This window comes from Salmo salar, chromosome 20 (genome assembly GCF_965601325.2).
Source record: "Salmo salar chromosome 20, fSalSal1, whole genome shotgun sequence".
In the NCBI taxonomy this organism is placed as follows: Eukaryota; Metazoa; Chordata; class Actinopteri; order Salmoniformes; family Salmonidae; genus Salmo; species Salmo salar.
In genome coordinates, this window is record NC_138310.1 from 33,976,431 (window position 1) to 33,993,087 (window position 16,657).

Sequence of the window (16,657 nt, forward strand, 5' to 3'; positions counted from 1 at the left end):
GATTTCTCTCCCGTTCTCTGTTCTTGTACAGAACCCACTCCTGTTCTGAAGCCACCGTCCTTCCTACGGAACCCAGAGTCCACGGCCTCAGCAGAGACTCCGGCGGCCAACCCAGAGGCTCCCGTCAAGAAGAAGAAAGGCTGGCCCAAGGGCAAGCCCCGTAAGCCCCTGCACTGGAAGAAACGGCCGGGCAGACCCCCTGGCAGCGGGGCAAAGCAGAATGCAGGGGACACCAGCCTGACCAACTCAGGGGACCCTCCACCCCCCAAGATCAAGATGAAGCCGGGCCGCAAGCCCCGGAGCTGGTACCTACAGCGGGCCCAGGAGGAGGCTGAGAGGCAGGAGGCAGAGAGACAGAGGCTGAGTCTGGGAGGGGTGCAGCAGCTAGACAAGCCCCTCCAGCAGCTAGAGGACCGAGCATGCAAGAGGGCCTCCAGAGCTACAGCTACCGACAACGACAAACACAAAGACTCTGATGAAGAGGATGACTACCTCCCCAAGCCCGTGGAGCAGAGAATCCCCAAGAGGCGGGGGAGACCGCCCAAAAACCCAGCCCTGCGACAACAACCTGTCCCAAAGCAGCCCACTGTCTCAGAGCCAGAAGAGGAGGAGGAGACAGAGAGGAGCTGGGTAGAGGACAAGCCCAGCCGTCCACCGTCCCGTTCCCTGCTCTCTCCGTCCTCTACCGGAGGCCCCAGGGCTCCCCAGCCCAGTAGACCAGACACGGACAGAGTCATGGCCGACAGGGATGAGGAAGACGAGGAGAGGGAGGATGAAGAGTGTGCCACCCTGGGCACCAGCAGCAGAAGGACTGCGACAACGCCAGGCTCAGGCAGCAGACGCAGCGACGACCACGATGCAGACGATGAAGGAGACGGACACCTGGAGGACAAGAGCAAAAGCAAAAAGCGGAAGAGCCAGGACTCTGAGGAAGAGGATGAAGACGATGAGGAAGAACCTACCTCCCCAGCCAGCTCTCCACCCGTCAAAGAAGAACCCCAGGGCGGGGAATGTTTTTTAGACATGCAGGGCAGTGTGCAGGCCAGAGACTCCTACGTCAGCAAGCAGGAGGAGGACGAAGAGGAGGACGAAGAGGCGGAGGAGCTGCAGGAGGTGAAGTGCCGGCCTCTGGACGCGGCACAGGACGAGAGAAGGCGGCGAGAGGCAGAGGAGTCAGCAGCAGCGGCCGCGGCGGTGGAGACGGTGACAGCCATCTCAGTCCCCTCTGAGCCCCTTGAGCTGCAGCTGCTGCACCCCGAGGACAAGACTGTCACGCTGCTGATGGAGCCCCAGCACCCTCACCAGCACCCCGACTCCTTCAAGGAGGAGCTGAGCCACCACCACGGGTCCCACCATGGTCAGCACCACCACAGCAACGAGCTGGACCTGGAGACGGTGCAGGCGGTCCAGTCTCTGACCCAGGGAGAGGCCCAGGACGAGGAACCAGAGAGCCACGGGGTCTCCCACGGAGCCTACCAGGACTGTGAAGAGACGCTGGCCGCCTGCCGCACCCTGCAGAGCTACAGCCACGCCGGGGAGGCCGAGGAGGAGACTACCCACCTTGCCCTGGTGGAGGAGTGTGGAGCCTCCCAGCACAGCAGCCCCCTGCCCCACACTAACCCCCCCATGCCCCCATTACCCAGCCAGTCAGTCCGCTCCATCAACAGCCCAGCAGGCATGATGGAATCTGGGCTGGGGCAGCAAAGAGGGGGCACACCAGGCCCTACTGGGGGAACAGGGGCAACGGGAGGAGGAGGGTACACCCAGATCACTCCTGAGCACCCCAGTTCCTTGTCGGCCCCATCCCAGCACAACATGGAGACCAGTCCCATGATGGACGTTCCGTCAGTGTCTGACCACTCCCAGCAGGTGGTGGACAGTGGCTTCAGCGACCTGGGCAGCATCGAGAGCACCACGGAGAACTACGACAATCCCAGCAGCTACGACTCCACCATGGGCGGTGGGGGCAACGGGGGAGGGAACAACGGCAGTAACCATGCAGCGGTGGCTGTGGCTGCCTCTTCCTCGTCGTCGACGGGCTCCTCTTCCTCCAGCTCGGTCACACCCTCCTCACAGGGCAGCAGCTGCTCCTTTGTCCCGGCGCCCTGTCTCACGTCTTCCAGCGGCGCAGTGACATCACAGCTCGCCATGGGCAGCTGCAGTCTCATCCAACAAACTGGACCAGGGCCCAATAACGGGCCGGGAGGCAACAATGGTGGCAACAACAGCGTGCCCCCGCCGCCACCCCGTCCCCCATCTGCCAACACCCACCAAGGCATCAAGTCCCCTCAGAGCTGTGTGATCGAGAGGCTGCCCAGCGCCAGCCAGCAGTCTCAGAAAAAGGTGCAGCATCAGCCCCCTCAGCAGCAGCAGGCTCCCCACCCCCCGCCCTCGGCCCCTCCAACCCCCCACCCGCCCCAGCAGCAGCAACCTCTGTCCCAGTGCAGTATGGGGAACGGCTTTGGCTCTACCCCTATGATCATGGAGATCCCTGAGAGTGCCTCCCAGGGAGGGGGCCGCAGCCTGTACGAGCGGATGGGCCAGGACTTTGGTGCAGGGGGTTACCCCCAGCCCTCGGCCACGTTCAGCCTGGCTAAGCTGCAGCAGCTCACCAACACCATCATGGACCCCCACGCTATGCCCTACTCGCACTCGGCCTCTGTCACATCTTACGCCACCAGTGTTTCTCTGTCTAACCCCGGGCTGGCCCAGCTCTCCCCCTCCCCACTCCCTCCCTTAGCCCAGGGCCAGGCCACCATGACCCCCCCTCCCCAACTGAGCTCTGGCTCCATGAACCTGGGCTCCCTGCAGCTGCAGTGCAACATGCCCTCCAGCAACATCGGCCTGCCTCCCCCGCCCCACACCCAGCGGCTGCAGGGCCAAATGGCCACGGTGAAGGGCCACATCTCCATCCGCTCCAAGGCCCAGCTAGCCCCCGCTCCCTCCCCGCACCAGCAGCAACTGTACGGACGCAGCTCTGGGGCCGTGGCCATGCAGGGCTCGCCCCGCACCCTGGCTGTGCAGCGTGGCATGATGCCCAACCTCATGCCCACGCCGGCCGGCTACAACACCATGAACATGAACCAGCTGAACGCCATGTCGGCTGGCTACCGCATGCCACAGCCCATGATGAACAGCGGTTACCATGGGAACCCCCCTTACATGAACCAGCCCGCCCAGTACCCCATGCAGATGCAGATGGGCATGATGGGGGGACAGGGGTACCCACAGCAGCCTATGCAGCCCAATCACCACGGCAACATGATGTATACGGGCCCCACCCACCACAGCTACGCCGGCGTCCCCAAACAGTCGCCTTACATGAGCAGATGAGCAGAGCACCGAAGAACAACATCGCAGCTCTAGAGACAGAGATGGGAGGAACACTCTCCAACCTGACCTGACACTCGCTGATGGAGGGAGGGACTCTGCCTCTCTTTACTGAATCACTTACTGTTGTATCCACCCTCTCCAAAGCCCGAGCGAGCGAGCGCAAAGAGAGAGGGAGGACTATGTTTTTCTGTTTTGTATGTTGTCATTTTGTTCCATTCAGTTGGACACATTTCCCCCCCAAGCTGGCTGTGTAGGGAGTGAGCTGGCAGAGCTGGGGCGATACATCACAGCTAAATGGTCCCCTGGTACTGTATGGCAGACTGCTCTAGTCTAGTCAGACCTAAACGACATGCTCCTCTCTCACAGTTTCTACGCTAACGGAAGAGCTCCTCCACTGTTTACCTGGCAGAGAGTGGAGGAGGTGGAAGAGGAAGAGGGACTTTGGAGGACCTTACATTGTCAAAACTGAGAAAGGAAAAAAAAGTGGTTAACTAAATATATGAAACCATGCACACAATCTTTTAATTGAAATAGGAAGCCTTACCTTTAAAAAAGAGACTATGATTATAATTGTAGATGGACTTGTTTTTTTTATTTTATTATTATTTTGAATACTTTTGTTTTTATTTTGACAGCTGTTGAAAAGAACTTGTGTGCAGTCCAACCTGTCTATGCTTTGATCGTGGCATACTGGAATGGTGGTTCACCCTCTAGCTCCGACACGTTCTCTCACACACATGTCTCCATTGCTTCTGTGAGCCGTGGCATTTGTCTCAGATATGAGTAGAAGTGGGGCCTCATTGGAGAACGACATAGTAACAAGTGTGGAGGGTCTTCCAGGTAGGACGGTGTGTATCAGGGCAGAACAGAGGAATACAGTGATGGAGGAGAGACGAGGGGTCACTGTCCATTAGTCTGTCCATAAATAAACAAACCAGTAGTGTTCTCAGCATCACCCACAGGATGCTGTAGCTGTTTGTTCTGAAATGATTAGATGTAAATGTTCTGGTACTTCCTGTTGATTCACAGCACAGTCCACCAGTCTCCCATTGCAGCATTCACACATTTTTCATCACACTCCACAGAAGGCTATTAGGCCTTTTTACCCCATTGATGGTGTACATCTGTCAGCCCCATGCAGTTTACCTTCCATGGAATAAATATATACACAGAGATTTGAGGTCAAACTCACTGCTTTAAGGAACATCAGCTGTTGGATATCAGCTGAGCCGCTTCGTTAAGTGTTAGTGACAGGCATCCTCTCTGAAGGGTGTTTTCTGTTAACCAGTTAATCTGTGCAAGTCTAGCGTGCACTCCCATTGACTAGTAGAGATGTCTGAGCTCTATGGACCATCAGCATCTGGAGAGGTGGCCAATGCCAAATACTGTGCATTGTGTACGCCCACCACACATGCAAACATCTGGATGGTTACCGTGTTAGGATGGGGAGGGTGGGTTAAGAATTTACCCAGTTGTCTCAGTGTTCTAGTATTCAAAGTCAAAATGAGGATACTTTTCTTACAGACCTGACGTTTCGTATATTATTTGTGTGTATTGTTTTTTGTTTGTTCGTTTTATTTTCTCTGAATTTTATCAGACTGGGCAGCTTTCTTTTATGACACAAGCTGACTCTTTTTGACTTTAGAACCTATTGTAGAGAATGTTTTTTCTATAATATAAAGAAATTCTGACGTTGATATTGGTACTGTCATTTTTTTCACTTCTGTTTCAGGAACAAAAACAATACATATTTTTTAGCTTGACTCTTGAGGTAATATAAAGAAATTCAAAAAAAAAAAAAATACCACTCACTTTTAGTGAATTTAAGATGCCTTTAACCTCTCCATTCCACTCATCTCTAGAGTTTTCTATCTTTGTGTAGTATATTAATGCTATTTTAAAACGAAAGGAAAAAACAAATATCTAAAGGTCACTTAGCTGTTCTTTTTTGGGGGATAATTTGTGTGTGAATAGGACGACTTCTTTACATTTAAGAGGCATGTAAAAATGAGCTCAGTATATTTGTCTGTTTATATCGCTTCCCTTTTTGTATCCTTTGTAATTGTACATGGTGCGTTGTAAGCTAAGAGAGAGCGCAAGATATAGAGAGGAATGGGGCTGGCTGGGTGCCTTGTGAAGGTTGATAGCGCCCGGCTGCCTCGATCTCTCTACTTAGTCCCTGTATGTATTTCCATTTATTAGTTTTTTCTTTCTTAGCAAGTACTTTCAAAGAACTCTGTACATTTTAACATAAAACAAAAATAAATTATGTTGAGCCATTTATGTTGTCATGGTATTTCTTGGATCTATTGTTCTGACTCCTACCAATTCTAATAATTGCTGTTCCTTGGCAATGATAATATTTTCTTTATTTAGAAACTAATGTTGCTTGCTTACATTATTTGTGCTTCTTTGCAGATAAAAAGCCTGTAAATATTGCTATGCGAAGCGGGTTCATATAAGATCCGGTGCACAGTAGAGTGGATCAAAGGCTAGTCGGTGACTGCAAAAAGTCAGACATTCCATTCAAGGGAACCCTATGAAGAAAATGCACATTCATCCCCATCAACAGCTTTCTACTTGTCAAGACACCTGCTACATCTTCAATATAAGCCAGAGCGAACGATTCTATTATCCTATTTATCATTTACAGAATCACATATGGAACTGTCAAAGGGTCAGATGATATACTGATTTAACAGTTGGCCTATTATCTCTATTGCACATATGTAAGTATCACATTCGTGGCCTATTATGTGTAACATATATTCAAGTAGCCTTCACTATTTTAAAATACAAAAATATAATACTATCCTGGCGTCGCAAACACCATGCTCTACCAACTGAGCTACAGAGGACCATTTTCTATTGCATTTCTCATTAATAGAATGTATCTATTTTGTATCCACAAAATGTATCCACAAGATGAAATCTGATACGATCCGTGGACGATGTCTTGACACAAAATGTCAGATACAACCGTCTTGGTGAGCCAATCAAGGTGCATGTTCATCTGGCGTTTAATAGGCGCTGTCCAATTACAATCGAATTCCAAGTCTGACGTTAAGAAACTTCCGCACTATGGACCAATCACTATTTGGGAGAGGCGGGCATTCTTGCTGTTTCTCATCTCCGATTGGTCATCTCTGGTGTCAGCTTCCTCATTCCGTTCCAGCTAACGGAGAAGAAGCGACGGCCTTTTCTAATCTTTCATTGAGAAAAGGTGAAGGCGAGAGGAAAGCACCAATAGATTGTCTTTGGTATGTAATTACACTTTCTAAACAGACGGAATAGCAGTAAAATATTGAGAGCAATGCATGATTAATTCCGTTCTCGGTATTCACCATCGCTGAATGACGGGATCGCCTGCTGTCACAAGACAACTGTGTGGCGGGAGGAGGGTCTGAATCACGGATGTTGTAGGGATACAGATGCAGGCCTGTCTTCCAGTAAAATACCATATTACCGTCGACTCATCTTATTACCGCACAGGTTCGTGTGCATGCAGGTAACCTACCCGTAGCACGGCCGCCCACTGCGGAACCTGATAGCAGAACCGAATATTTATTGAACTCGTGTCACCTGTCACCCTACATGAAACATTGTCACTGCTCATAGATGTATGTCTATATTTAATGAAGGTACCACAAGCGCGGTGTAACTCAGACTTTATTCCAACTGCATGGGATGGTATAGCTAAAACCGTTTTAGAGTCGCTAAATTCTTCTTATTTTCCTATCTCAGCCTCCAGCCAAAATGATCCACAGCCTGTTCCTCGTGAATTCCTCGGGGGACATTTTCCTGGAGAAACACTGGAAGAGCGTTGTGAGCCGCTCCGTGTGTGACTACTTCTTCGAGGCGCAAGAGCGCGCCAGTGAGCCAGAGAATGTGCCCCCCGTCATCCCGACCCCCCACCACTACCTCATCAGCGTCCTCAGGCACCGCATCTACTTTGTGGCGGTCATCCAGAGCGAGGTGCCGCCGCTCTTTGTCATCGAGTTCCTACACAGGGTAGTTGATACATTCCAGGTTTGTACTTGGTATACTAACTTTTCTTCCTTTCACTTGTTCAGGCTCTTCATCACCACCACCTAGGTCTACCTTACAATGTAATCTGTCCAGCAGTCTAAAGTCTTCGAACTGGTAACTCTCTCTGAGTTACTGATTGTCTTATTGTTAAGTTACAAGTGTTTTTACTTTTCAAAGGAAGTTGTAAGTCATTGATCAGAATATACTCATCCCTCCCTGTTATTAGGACTATTTTGGGGTGTGCACAGAGGCAGCGATCAAGGACAATGTGGTGGTAGTATATGAGCTGCTAGAAGAGATGCTGGACAATGGCTTCCCCCTGGCCACAGAGTCCAACATCCTCAAAGAGCTCATCAAGCCACCCACCATCCTGCGCACAGTGGTCAACACCATCACAGGTGCCTGAAGATTACCATGTCTGCCTCTACACAGTCACTATGTCATCACTTTTTCCTGACCATGAAAAACCTCAACCTCATAGTATTATACCACGTCACCTGACCATGAAAAACCTCAACCTCATAGTATTATACCACGTAACCTGACCATGAAAAACCTCAACCTCATAGTATTATACCACGTCACCTGACCATGAAAAACCTCAACCTCATAGTATTATACCACGTAACCTGACCATGAAAAACCTCAACCTCATAGTATTATACCACGTAACCTGACCATGAAAAACCTCAACCTCATAGTATTATACCACGTCACCTGACCATGAAAAACCTCAACCTCATAGTATTATACCACGTCACCTGACCATGAAAAACCTCAACCTCATAGTATTATACCACGTCACCTGACCATGAAAAACCTCAACCTCATAGTATTATACCACGTCACCTGACCATGAAAAACCTCAACCTCATAGTATTATACCACGTCACCTGACCATGAAAAACCTCAACCTCATAGTATTATACCACGTCACCTGACCATGAAAAACCTCAACCTCATAGTATTATACCACGTCACCTGACCATGAAAAACCTCAACCTCATAGTATTATACCACGTCACCTGACCATGAAAAACCTCAACCTCATAGTATTATACCACGTCACCTGACCATGAAAAACCTCAACCTCATAGTATTATACCACGTCACCTGACCATGAAAAACCTCAACCTCATAGTATTATACCACGTCACCTGACCATGAAAAACCTCAACCTCATAGTATTATACCACGTCACCTGACCATGAAAAACAGGCCCTTAGTCATGACATATGTGTTCATTATTTACATTATTTCTTAATTATTCATCATTATTTACATATTATTGGCAGCATTGGAAATAATACTGTATGTTTTTAAACTTTTCATTTAGACCCATGTCACTGTACACAACTATCTGAATGTGTACATCATGTTTGTGTCATATTTGACTGTTCTGTTGTCTGTAGGCAGCACCAATGTAGGGGAGCAGCTCCCTACTGGACAGTTGTCTGTGGTGCCATGGCGACGCACTGGAGTCAAGTACACCAACAACGAGGCCTATTTTGATGTAGTGGAGGAGATTGATGCCATCATTGATAAATCAGGTATAGTTGGCCCACTGCCCCATTATGCTGTCAGCTAAACCTGTCCTGACCCATTAAAAACAACAGAAACACAGAACTTGACATTCTGATTGACTCTCCTCTTTCTCCATATTTCTCTCACACACTTTTAGGCTCCACTATTACAGCAGAGATCCAGGGGGTGATTGATGCCTGTGTGAAACTGACAGGCATGCCTGACCTCACTCTCTCGTTCATGGTGGGTCCTCTCTTTCTCTCTCTAGCCCAGGGGTCGGTCATCATTTAGGCTCGAGGGCCACATCGGGGTTTCAAAATACAGCAGATGGCTGCACAGATTTTCCCCAGACCTATTTGTTTTGTCAAAAGCAATTTGAGGTCAAGAAAAAGGGCAGTTATTTGAAAATGGATGTCCATTATAATTTCTACATACTTTCTATCTTGTTTTAGATGTTCAAGAGTAGCCTGGAGTGTTTTTTTTTTTTAACCCGTTGAATGGTCTTGCGGGCCGGATCCGTAGTTTGCCCACTCGTGCTCTAGCCAGTAGTTTATATCCACTCTTGTCCTTAGCAAATAACCGTTCCCTCTCTTCCTCTCCGTATGAAATAATTCATGTTTGTAATGTTTTTGACCTGTGTTGTATAACTGTAGACTTCCTGTCTGTTTCTCTTCTGTCTTGAAACCATATTTTTAACTGTTGTACTGAATAACTGTGTCAAAATTGTCCTGTCTGTTTGTGTCTCTCCCCCTCTCTATCTTGATACACCTGTCTGATCCTGTCTCAGAACCCTCGCCTGCTAGATGATGTGAGCTTCCACCCGTGTGTGCGCTTCAAGCGCTGGGAAGCTGAGAGGATCCTCTCCTTTATCCCTCCAGACGGAAACTTCCGGCTGCTCTCCTATCACGTCAGCTGCCAGAAGTCAGTACTGCGCTCTCTTTACCTCTGCAAAGCCAGACTAAACATTATGTTATGTGCTCAAGGCATAACACACACACACACACACACACACACACACACACACACACACAGTATCTGAATGTTTGCTTTTTCTTTTCATTGTGTTAATTCAGTCTCCACCCATTAAGGTCAACAAGGTATTTCAAAATTGACATTGTAGTTGGGGCTCGATCTAAAACGAGTTGTTGTAAAATGTTAGCTAGATGAAGTCCTGTGTTTGGTTTAACGTTACATTAATTATTAAATGGATGTTTTTGGCAAAGCATTAGATGTAAGTACAATACTATAGTGTCGGTAGGGGACATCTATTGGTATAGATTGGATCATTATTCACTTGTGGTTTGGCTTGGGAAAACCCAGTAACAATATTTTACAGCAATGCCAGTATGGTAATGCTCCTAATGTTTACATTATATATCCACATTTTTTGTTTGAAGTTTCATGTTTGAAAGTTGTAATAACAATGTAACAAACTGCCATCTGTGCAGAAAATAATTCACTTGTTCTTTCAGTATTATTCACTTACTTGCACACTTTGTGTTCAGTGTGCTGTTTCTGTCTCTGTGCCCATCCTACCTGTGTTATTCTGACACTCTCTGTGTCTGCCCCTCAGTCTGGTGGCCATCCCAGTGTACGTCAAGCACAACATCACGTTTAGGGAGGGTAGTTCTCAGGGCCGCTTTGAGCTGACCCTGGGCCCCAAGCAGACCATGGGGAAGGGGTTAGAGGCTGTTCTAATCAGTAGCCAGCTACCCAGAGGAGTCCTTAACACCAACCTCAACCCCTCCCAGGGGACATACAACTTCGACCCTGTCACTAAGGTAAGGTGGTGGGAAAAGGTGTGTGTGTGTGTGTGTGTGGACATGGATTTACCTGACCAGTTTAGTGTATGCTGTAAACATACAAAAGGGTATACAGTGCATTAGGAAAGTATTCAGACCCCTAGATTTTTTTCCACGTTTTGTTACGTTACAGCCTTATTCTAAAATGGATTAAATAAAAATTGTCGTCAATCTACACACAATACCCCATAACGACAAAGCGAAAACAGGTTTTTTTTTTTAACTGTTTGCAAATAAATACAAACAGAAATACCTTATTTACATAAGTATTCAGACCCTTTGCTATGAGACTCGAAATTGAGCTCAGGTGCATCCTGTTTCCATTAATCATCCTTGAGATGTTTCTACATCTTGGAGTCCACCTGTGGTAAATTAAATTGATTGGACATGATTTGAAAAGGCACACACCTGTCTATATGAGGTCCCACAGTTGACAGTGCATGTCAGAACAAAAACCAAGCCGTGCGGTCGAAGGAATTGTCCGTAGAGCTCCGAGACAGGATTGTGTCGAGGCACAGATCTGGGGAAGGGCACCAAAAAATGTCTGCTGCATTGAACGTCCCCAAGAACACAATGGCCTCCATCATTCTTAAATGGAAGAAGTTTGGAACCACCAAGACTCTTCCTAGACTCACCCAGCAATCGGGGGAGAAGGGCCTTGGTCAGGGAGGTGACCAAGAACCTGATGGTCACTCTGACAGAGCTCCAGAGTTCCTCTGTGGAGATGGTTCTCCCATCTCTGCAGCACTCCACCAATCAGGCCTTTATGGTAGATAGGCCAGATGGAAGCCATTCCGCAGTAAAAGGCACATGACAGCCCACTTGGAGTTTGCCAAAAGGCACCTAAAGGACTCACAGACCATGAGAAACAAGATTCTCTGTTCTGATGAAACCAATATTGAACTCTTTGGCCTGAATGCCAAGTGTCACGCTTGGAGGAAACCTGGCACCATCCCTATAGTGAAGCATGGTGGTGGCAGCATCATGCTGTGTGGATGTTTTTCAGCTGCAGGGACTGGGAGATTAGTCAGGGGGGAAAGATGAACAGAGCAAAGCACAGAGAGATCCTTGATTAAAAACCTGTTCCAGAGTGCACAGGACCTCAGACTCGGGTGAAGGTTCACCTTCCATCAGGACAACGACCCTAAGCACACAGCCAAGACAACGCCAGGAGTGGTTTCGGGACAAGTCTCTGAATGTCCTTGAGTGGCCCAGCCAGAGCCCGGACGTAAACCTGATCAAACCTTTCTGGAGAGACCTGAAAATAACTGTGCAGCGACGCTCCCCATCCAACCTGACAGAGCTTGAGAGGTTCTGCAGAGAAGAATGGGAGCAACTCCCCAAATACAGGTGTGCCATACCCAAGAAGATGCGAGGCTGTAATCGCTGCCAAAGGTGCTTCAACAAAGTACTGAGTAAAAGGTCTGAATACTTTTGTAAATGTGATATTTTTTATAAATTAGCAAACATTTCTAAACCTGTTTATGCTTTGTCATTATGGAGTATTGTGTGTAAATTGATGAGGGATTGTTTTAGAATAAGGCTGTAACGTAACAAAATGTGGAAAAGGTCAAGGGGTCTGAATACTTTCCGAATGCACTGTATAATCTTACATTTAATGGATTAGTTCATTCCTCCTCCCACCCACCTGTTTGCGTTCAAAACAATACCCTTCTCCCTGTGTGTGGTAATAACAGTGGAAGGCTGCTGTGTTGTCCCTTTGCAGCTCTTGTCATGGGACGTGGGTAAAATCAACCCTCAGAAGCTGCCTAGTCTAAAGGGCTCTATGAGCCTGCAGGCAGGGGCTTCCAAGCCAGACGAGAACCCCACCATCAACATTCAGTTCAAGATCCAACAGTCGGCCCTTTCAGGTTAAACACACCTTATCAGAATTGGTTATTACACTCTAGAGTAGCAGTTGCTCCTTAGCCGCTGAACTAGTATTAGTTAACTTTACCCATATTCTTAACCGTAATAATTCTGTGATTAAAGAAATATCTAACCCTAGATCATATATTGTATCTACTAACTCCATATTAGTCAGCCACATGACATCCACACAGTTTATTCACAGTGACACCTTGTACCACTAGATGGAGACAAGATACTCTATTTGTATTTTTATTTGCTCTATCGGATCCCCACAGAGGTTTGCATCTGTTTCCAAAAGGGATGTGGGCTACTTCTCTTGCAATGGCCAAATCAATGATTTATATGACTTTCTGCAGAGTACATATTAAATAGCAATGTGACACCTTCTCTCTTTTAATTGACTTGTTCTTCTCTAGGACTGAAGGTGAATCGGTTGGATATGTACGGGGAGAAATACAAACCATTCAAAGGCATCAAGTACATGACCAAGGCCGGCAAATTCCAGGTGCGGACATAGAGGCTCGGCTCTCTGCTCTCTGGCCTCTGCACCAATACTACTAATAAATACAGAAAATATAGGGAAGGGAGTGGCTATGGTACATTCCCTGTGTAAATGCATTTCAGGATTTATCCACACAAACTGTGTTCTCTACTGTCTAACTGAACTAGCTACCACAGAAGGTGTGACACGACACACAAAAGCCTATTTAATGGAGTTGTTTGCACAGTCAAATAGATGGCGATAAGAGACTATCATCCTCAATGTGTCGACAGCATTTTTAGTAAGCTAAAGCCTGGAATTGGTCTATCTGTTGTGTGTCATTTCTGGTTCCTTTTCCAATCTCATTGATATCCTTTGAGTTCCTTTTGTGAGCGAGAATAGCAGGCAAAATGGTTTGGGTGCTTCTACTGCTACTACCTCTTTTATGTTCCCATCCATTCCTTATAACCAACGGCCCAGAGTTTGGGTGTTCACGAGTTAACACAGCCACAATGTCAGAATTATTTATTGAGTTTAAAAAAAGGCAAGTCAGTTAAGTCAGCAAGTCAGTTAAGAACAAATTCTTATTTACAATGACGGCCTACCAAAAGGCAGAAGGCCTCCTGCAGGGACGGGGGCCTGGGATTAAAAAAATAAATACAATATAAATATAGGACAAAACACACATCACAACAAGAGGGACACAACACTACATAAAAAGAGACCTAAAACAACAACATAACAGCAAAACATGACACAGCATGGTAACAACACATGGTAGCAGCACAAAAACATGGTACAAACATTGGGCAAAGTCAACAGCACAAAGGTCAAGAAGGAAGAGACAACAATATATCATACAAAGCATCCACAACTGTCATTAAGAGGGTCCATGATTGAGTCTTTGAATGAAGAGATTGAGATAAAACTGTCCAGTTTGAGTGTTTGTTGCAGCTCGTTCCAGTCGCTAGCTGCAGCAAACTGAAAAGAGGAGCGACCCAGGGATGTGTGTGCATTGGGGACCTTTAACAGAATGTGACTGGCAGAACGGGTGTTGTATGTGGAGGATGAGGCCTGCAGTAGATATATCAGATAGGGGGGAGTGACGCCTAAGCGGGTTTTATAAATAAGCATCAACCAGTGGGTCTTGTGACAGCTATACAGAGATGACCAGTTTACAGAAGAGTATAGAGTACAGTGATGTGTCCTATAAGGAGGATTGGTGGCAAATCTGATGGCTGAATGGTAAAGAACGTCTAGCCGCTCGAGAGCACCCTTACCTGACGATCTATAAATGATGTCTCAGTAATCTAGCATGGGTAGGATGGTCATCTGAATCAGGGTTAGTTTGGCAGCTGGGGTGAAAGAGGAGCGATTACGATAGAGGAAATGTAACTTTAGCCTGCACCTTTGATATGTGCTGAGAGAAGGACAGTGTACCGTCTAGCCATACTCCCAAGTACTTGTATGAGATGACTACCTCAAGCTTTAAACCCTCAGAGGTAATAACACCTGTGGGGAGAGGGGCATTCGTCTTACCAAACCACATGACCTTTGTTTTGGAGGTGTTCAAAATAAGGTTAAGGGCAGAGAAAGCTTGTTGGACACTAAGAAAGCTTTGAGGACCTTTAAGGTTGCAGTGACACATCCATAATCTGAGCGGAAACCAGATTGCATACCAGAGAGAATACTATAGACATCAAGAAAAACCAGTCAGTTGATTATTGACAAGTCTTTTTTTTTCTGACACTTTTGATAAACAGGGCAAAATAGAAATTATGGCTAAGCCTCGCCCATTTCTACAATGAATCTTCTTAAAATCTGATTTTAACATTAACCACACTGCTAACCTTATGCCTTACCCTAACCTTAAATTAAGACCCAAAATATTTTTTCCCCCATCAATTTTTACTTTGAGGCTGTAGAATCTGACTTTGTGGTTGTGTTATCTAGTGGGATCCCAGAGTTTCTTCTGGTCAGGTCACATGGGCAGGACTGGAAAAGTTCCTGGCTCTGCCTATATTACATATATTCCAAATTCTTTATTCCCTTGCTATTTTCTCCCTTTACTTATTCCAATGCTCCCTGTTTTCTGAATTTCTCTCTTTGGTCCTCCAAACCAAATGTATTTCTGTGTCTCTCTGTTATCAACTCTGGAGTCACGCACTGGCGTTTGAGAATGCGACATGAAATTCCTCCGCCTGAATCATTCACTACCATGCCTATTGTTCTGTCAACAGTTAATACTGTAGGCATAACCATGTCATTCTCAAATACAATCTAGTGGTTTGTAGGGTGAGGTTGACACAGTATGCTACTGTTTTTCTCTCTTTTTCTATATCATGTAAGGCGTCAGGTCGAGCACCTTGCTGTGGCCTACCTGATGTTTTATCCACCTTAATCCCTCCTGATGACCTTTTTTTTTTCATTCTTATTTATTCAACAATGATATAATCCTGATACGAGCACCAAATCGCATGCTGAATAACCCAGCTCATATCATGCAGCTCAAATGTATCTTTATTACTCTATAGTGAATTCTACAGAGGCTTGAGCATCATGAAGACCAATAACATGAAACGTGATGTTATTGAAGCTGTTACTCACAGTGGCCTGGCTTTCCTCTGTGTAGGTATGTTTTCTATAAGTTCTCCATACTGCAGTTTGATGACACGGTTGGTTGGGTTTCCCTATCAAGAATGTTCAAGGTTCGGGTTGAAAGCTTTTGTTTGTTTTGTTTGTGTGTTTGTCAAATGAATTGGAATGTTGTTTTACAATGCTATGACATTAAAGAATTAAGAAGTGATATGATATACATTGAATTATCCAGTCCATTGTGTTCCCCTCGGATAGATACTAGGAAACCACAAATCAATGTAGTGTACATCTGGTTGTACCAACTAAAATAACCTAATTTGTCTACATGTTTGTAACAACAAACACATTTCTGTCTAAAAATCATCTTGAGTATTATACAGTGGGGGAAAAAAGTATTTGATCCCCTGCTGATTTTGTACATTTGCCCACTTACAAAGAAATGATCAGTCTATAATTTTAATAGTAGGTTTATTTGAACAGTGAGAGACAGAATAACAACAAAAAAATCCAGAAAAACATGTCAAAAATGTTATAAAATGATTTGCATTTTAATGAGGGAAATAAGTATTTGACCCCTCTGCAAAACATGACTTAGCACTACGTGGCAAAACCCTTGTTGGCAATCACAGAGGTCAGACGCTTCTTGTAGTTGGCCACCAGGTTTGCACACATCTCAGGAGGGATTTTGTCCCACTCCTCTTTGCAGATCTTCTCCAAGTCATTAAGATATCGAGGCTGACGTTTGGCAACTCGAACCTTCAGCTCCCTCCACAGATTTTCTATGGGATTAAGGTCTGGAGACTGGCTAGGCCACTCCAGGACCTTAATGTGCTTCTTCTTGAGCCACTCCTTTGTTGCCTTGGCCGTGTGTTTTGGGTCATTGTCATGCTGGAATACCCATCCACGACCCATTTTCAATGCCCTGGCTGAGGGAAGGAGGTTCTCACCCAAGATTTGACGGTACATGGCCCCGCCCATCGTCCCTTTGATGCGGTGAAGTTGTCCTGTCCCCTTAGCA

General features: G+C 46.5%; 2 protein-coding genes across 7 annotated transcripts in view; both read left to right on the forward strand.

Annotated features, from left to right (window-relative positions):
- kat6a (K(lysine) acetyltransferase 6A) overlaps positions 1-5,614 on the forward strand; it is a 40,639-nt gene extending 35,025 nt beyond the window's left edge. For all 4 annotated transcript variants that reach the window (XM_014161617.3, XM_014161621.3, XM_014161619.3 and 1 more), the window contains exon 17: positions 32-5,614. In XM_014161617.3, coding sequence (XP_014017092.3) covers positions 32-3,333 — 3,302 coding nt within the window. In that variant the 3' untranslated portion in view covers positions 3,334-5,614. The remainder of the gene's footprint in view (positions 1-31) is intronic.
- Positions 5,615-6,486: 872 nt separating this feature from the next.
- LOC106580492 (AP-3 complex subunit mu-2) lies at positions 6,487-15,856 on the forward strand. 3 transcript variants are annotated; one of them, XM_014161623.3, is made up of 9 exons: positions 6,487-6,593; positions 7,078-7,362; positions 7,589-7,760; positions 8,775-8,912; positions 9,044-9,129; positions 9,674-9,807; positions 10,460-10,667; positions 12,415-12,559; positions 12,977-15,856. In XM_014161623.3, the coding sequence occupies exons 2-9, from the start codon at positions 7,090-7,092 to the stop codon at positions 13,075-13,077; spliced, it is 1,257 nt and encodes a 418-aa protein (XP_014017098.1). In that variant the 5' UTR covers positions 6,487-6,593; positions 7,078-7,089; the 3' UTR covers positions 13,078-15,856. The 3 variants fall into 3 exon arrangements, with proteins under 3 accessions (XP_014017098.1, XP_014017097.1, XP_014017099.1); XM_014161622.3 differs by having other exon boundaries at positions 6,508-6,841; XM_014161624.3 differs by having other exon boundaries at positions 6,508-6,825.
- The last annotated feature ends 801 nt before the right edge of the window (positions 15,857-16,657 follow it).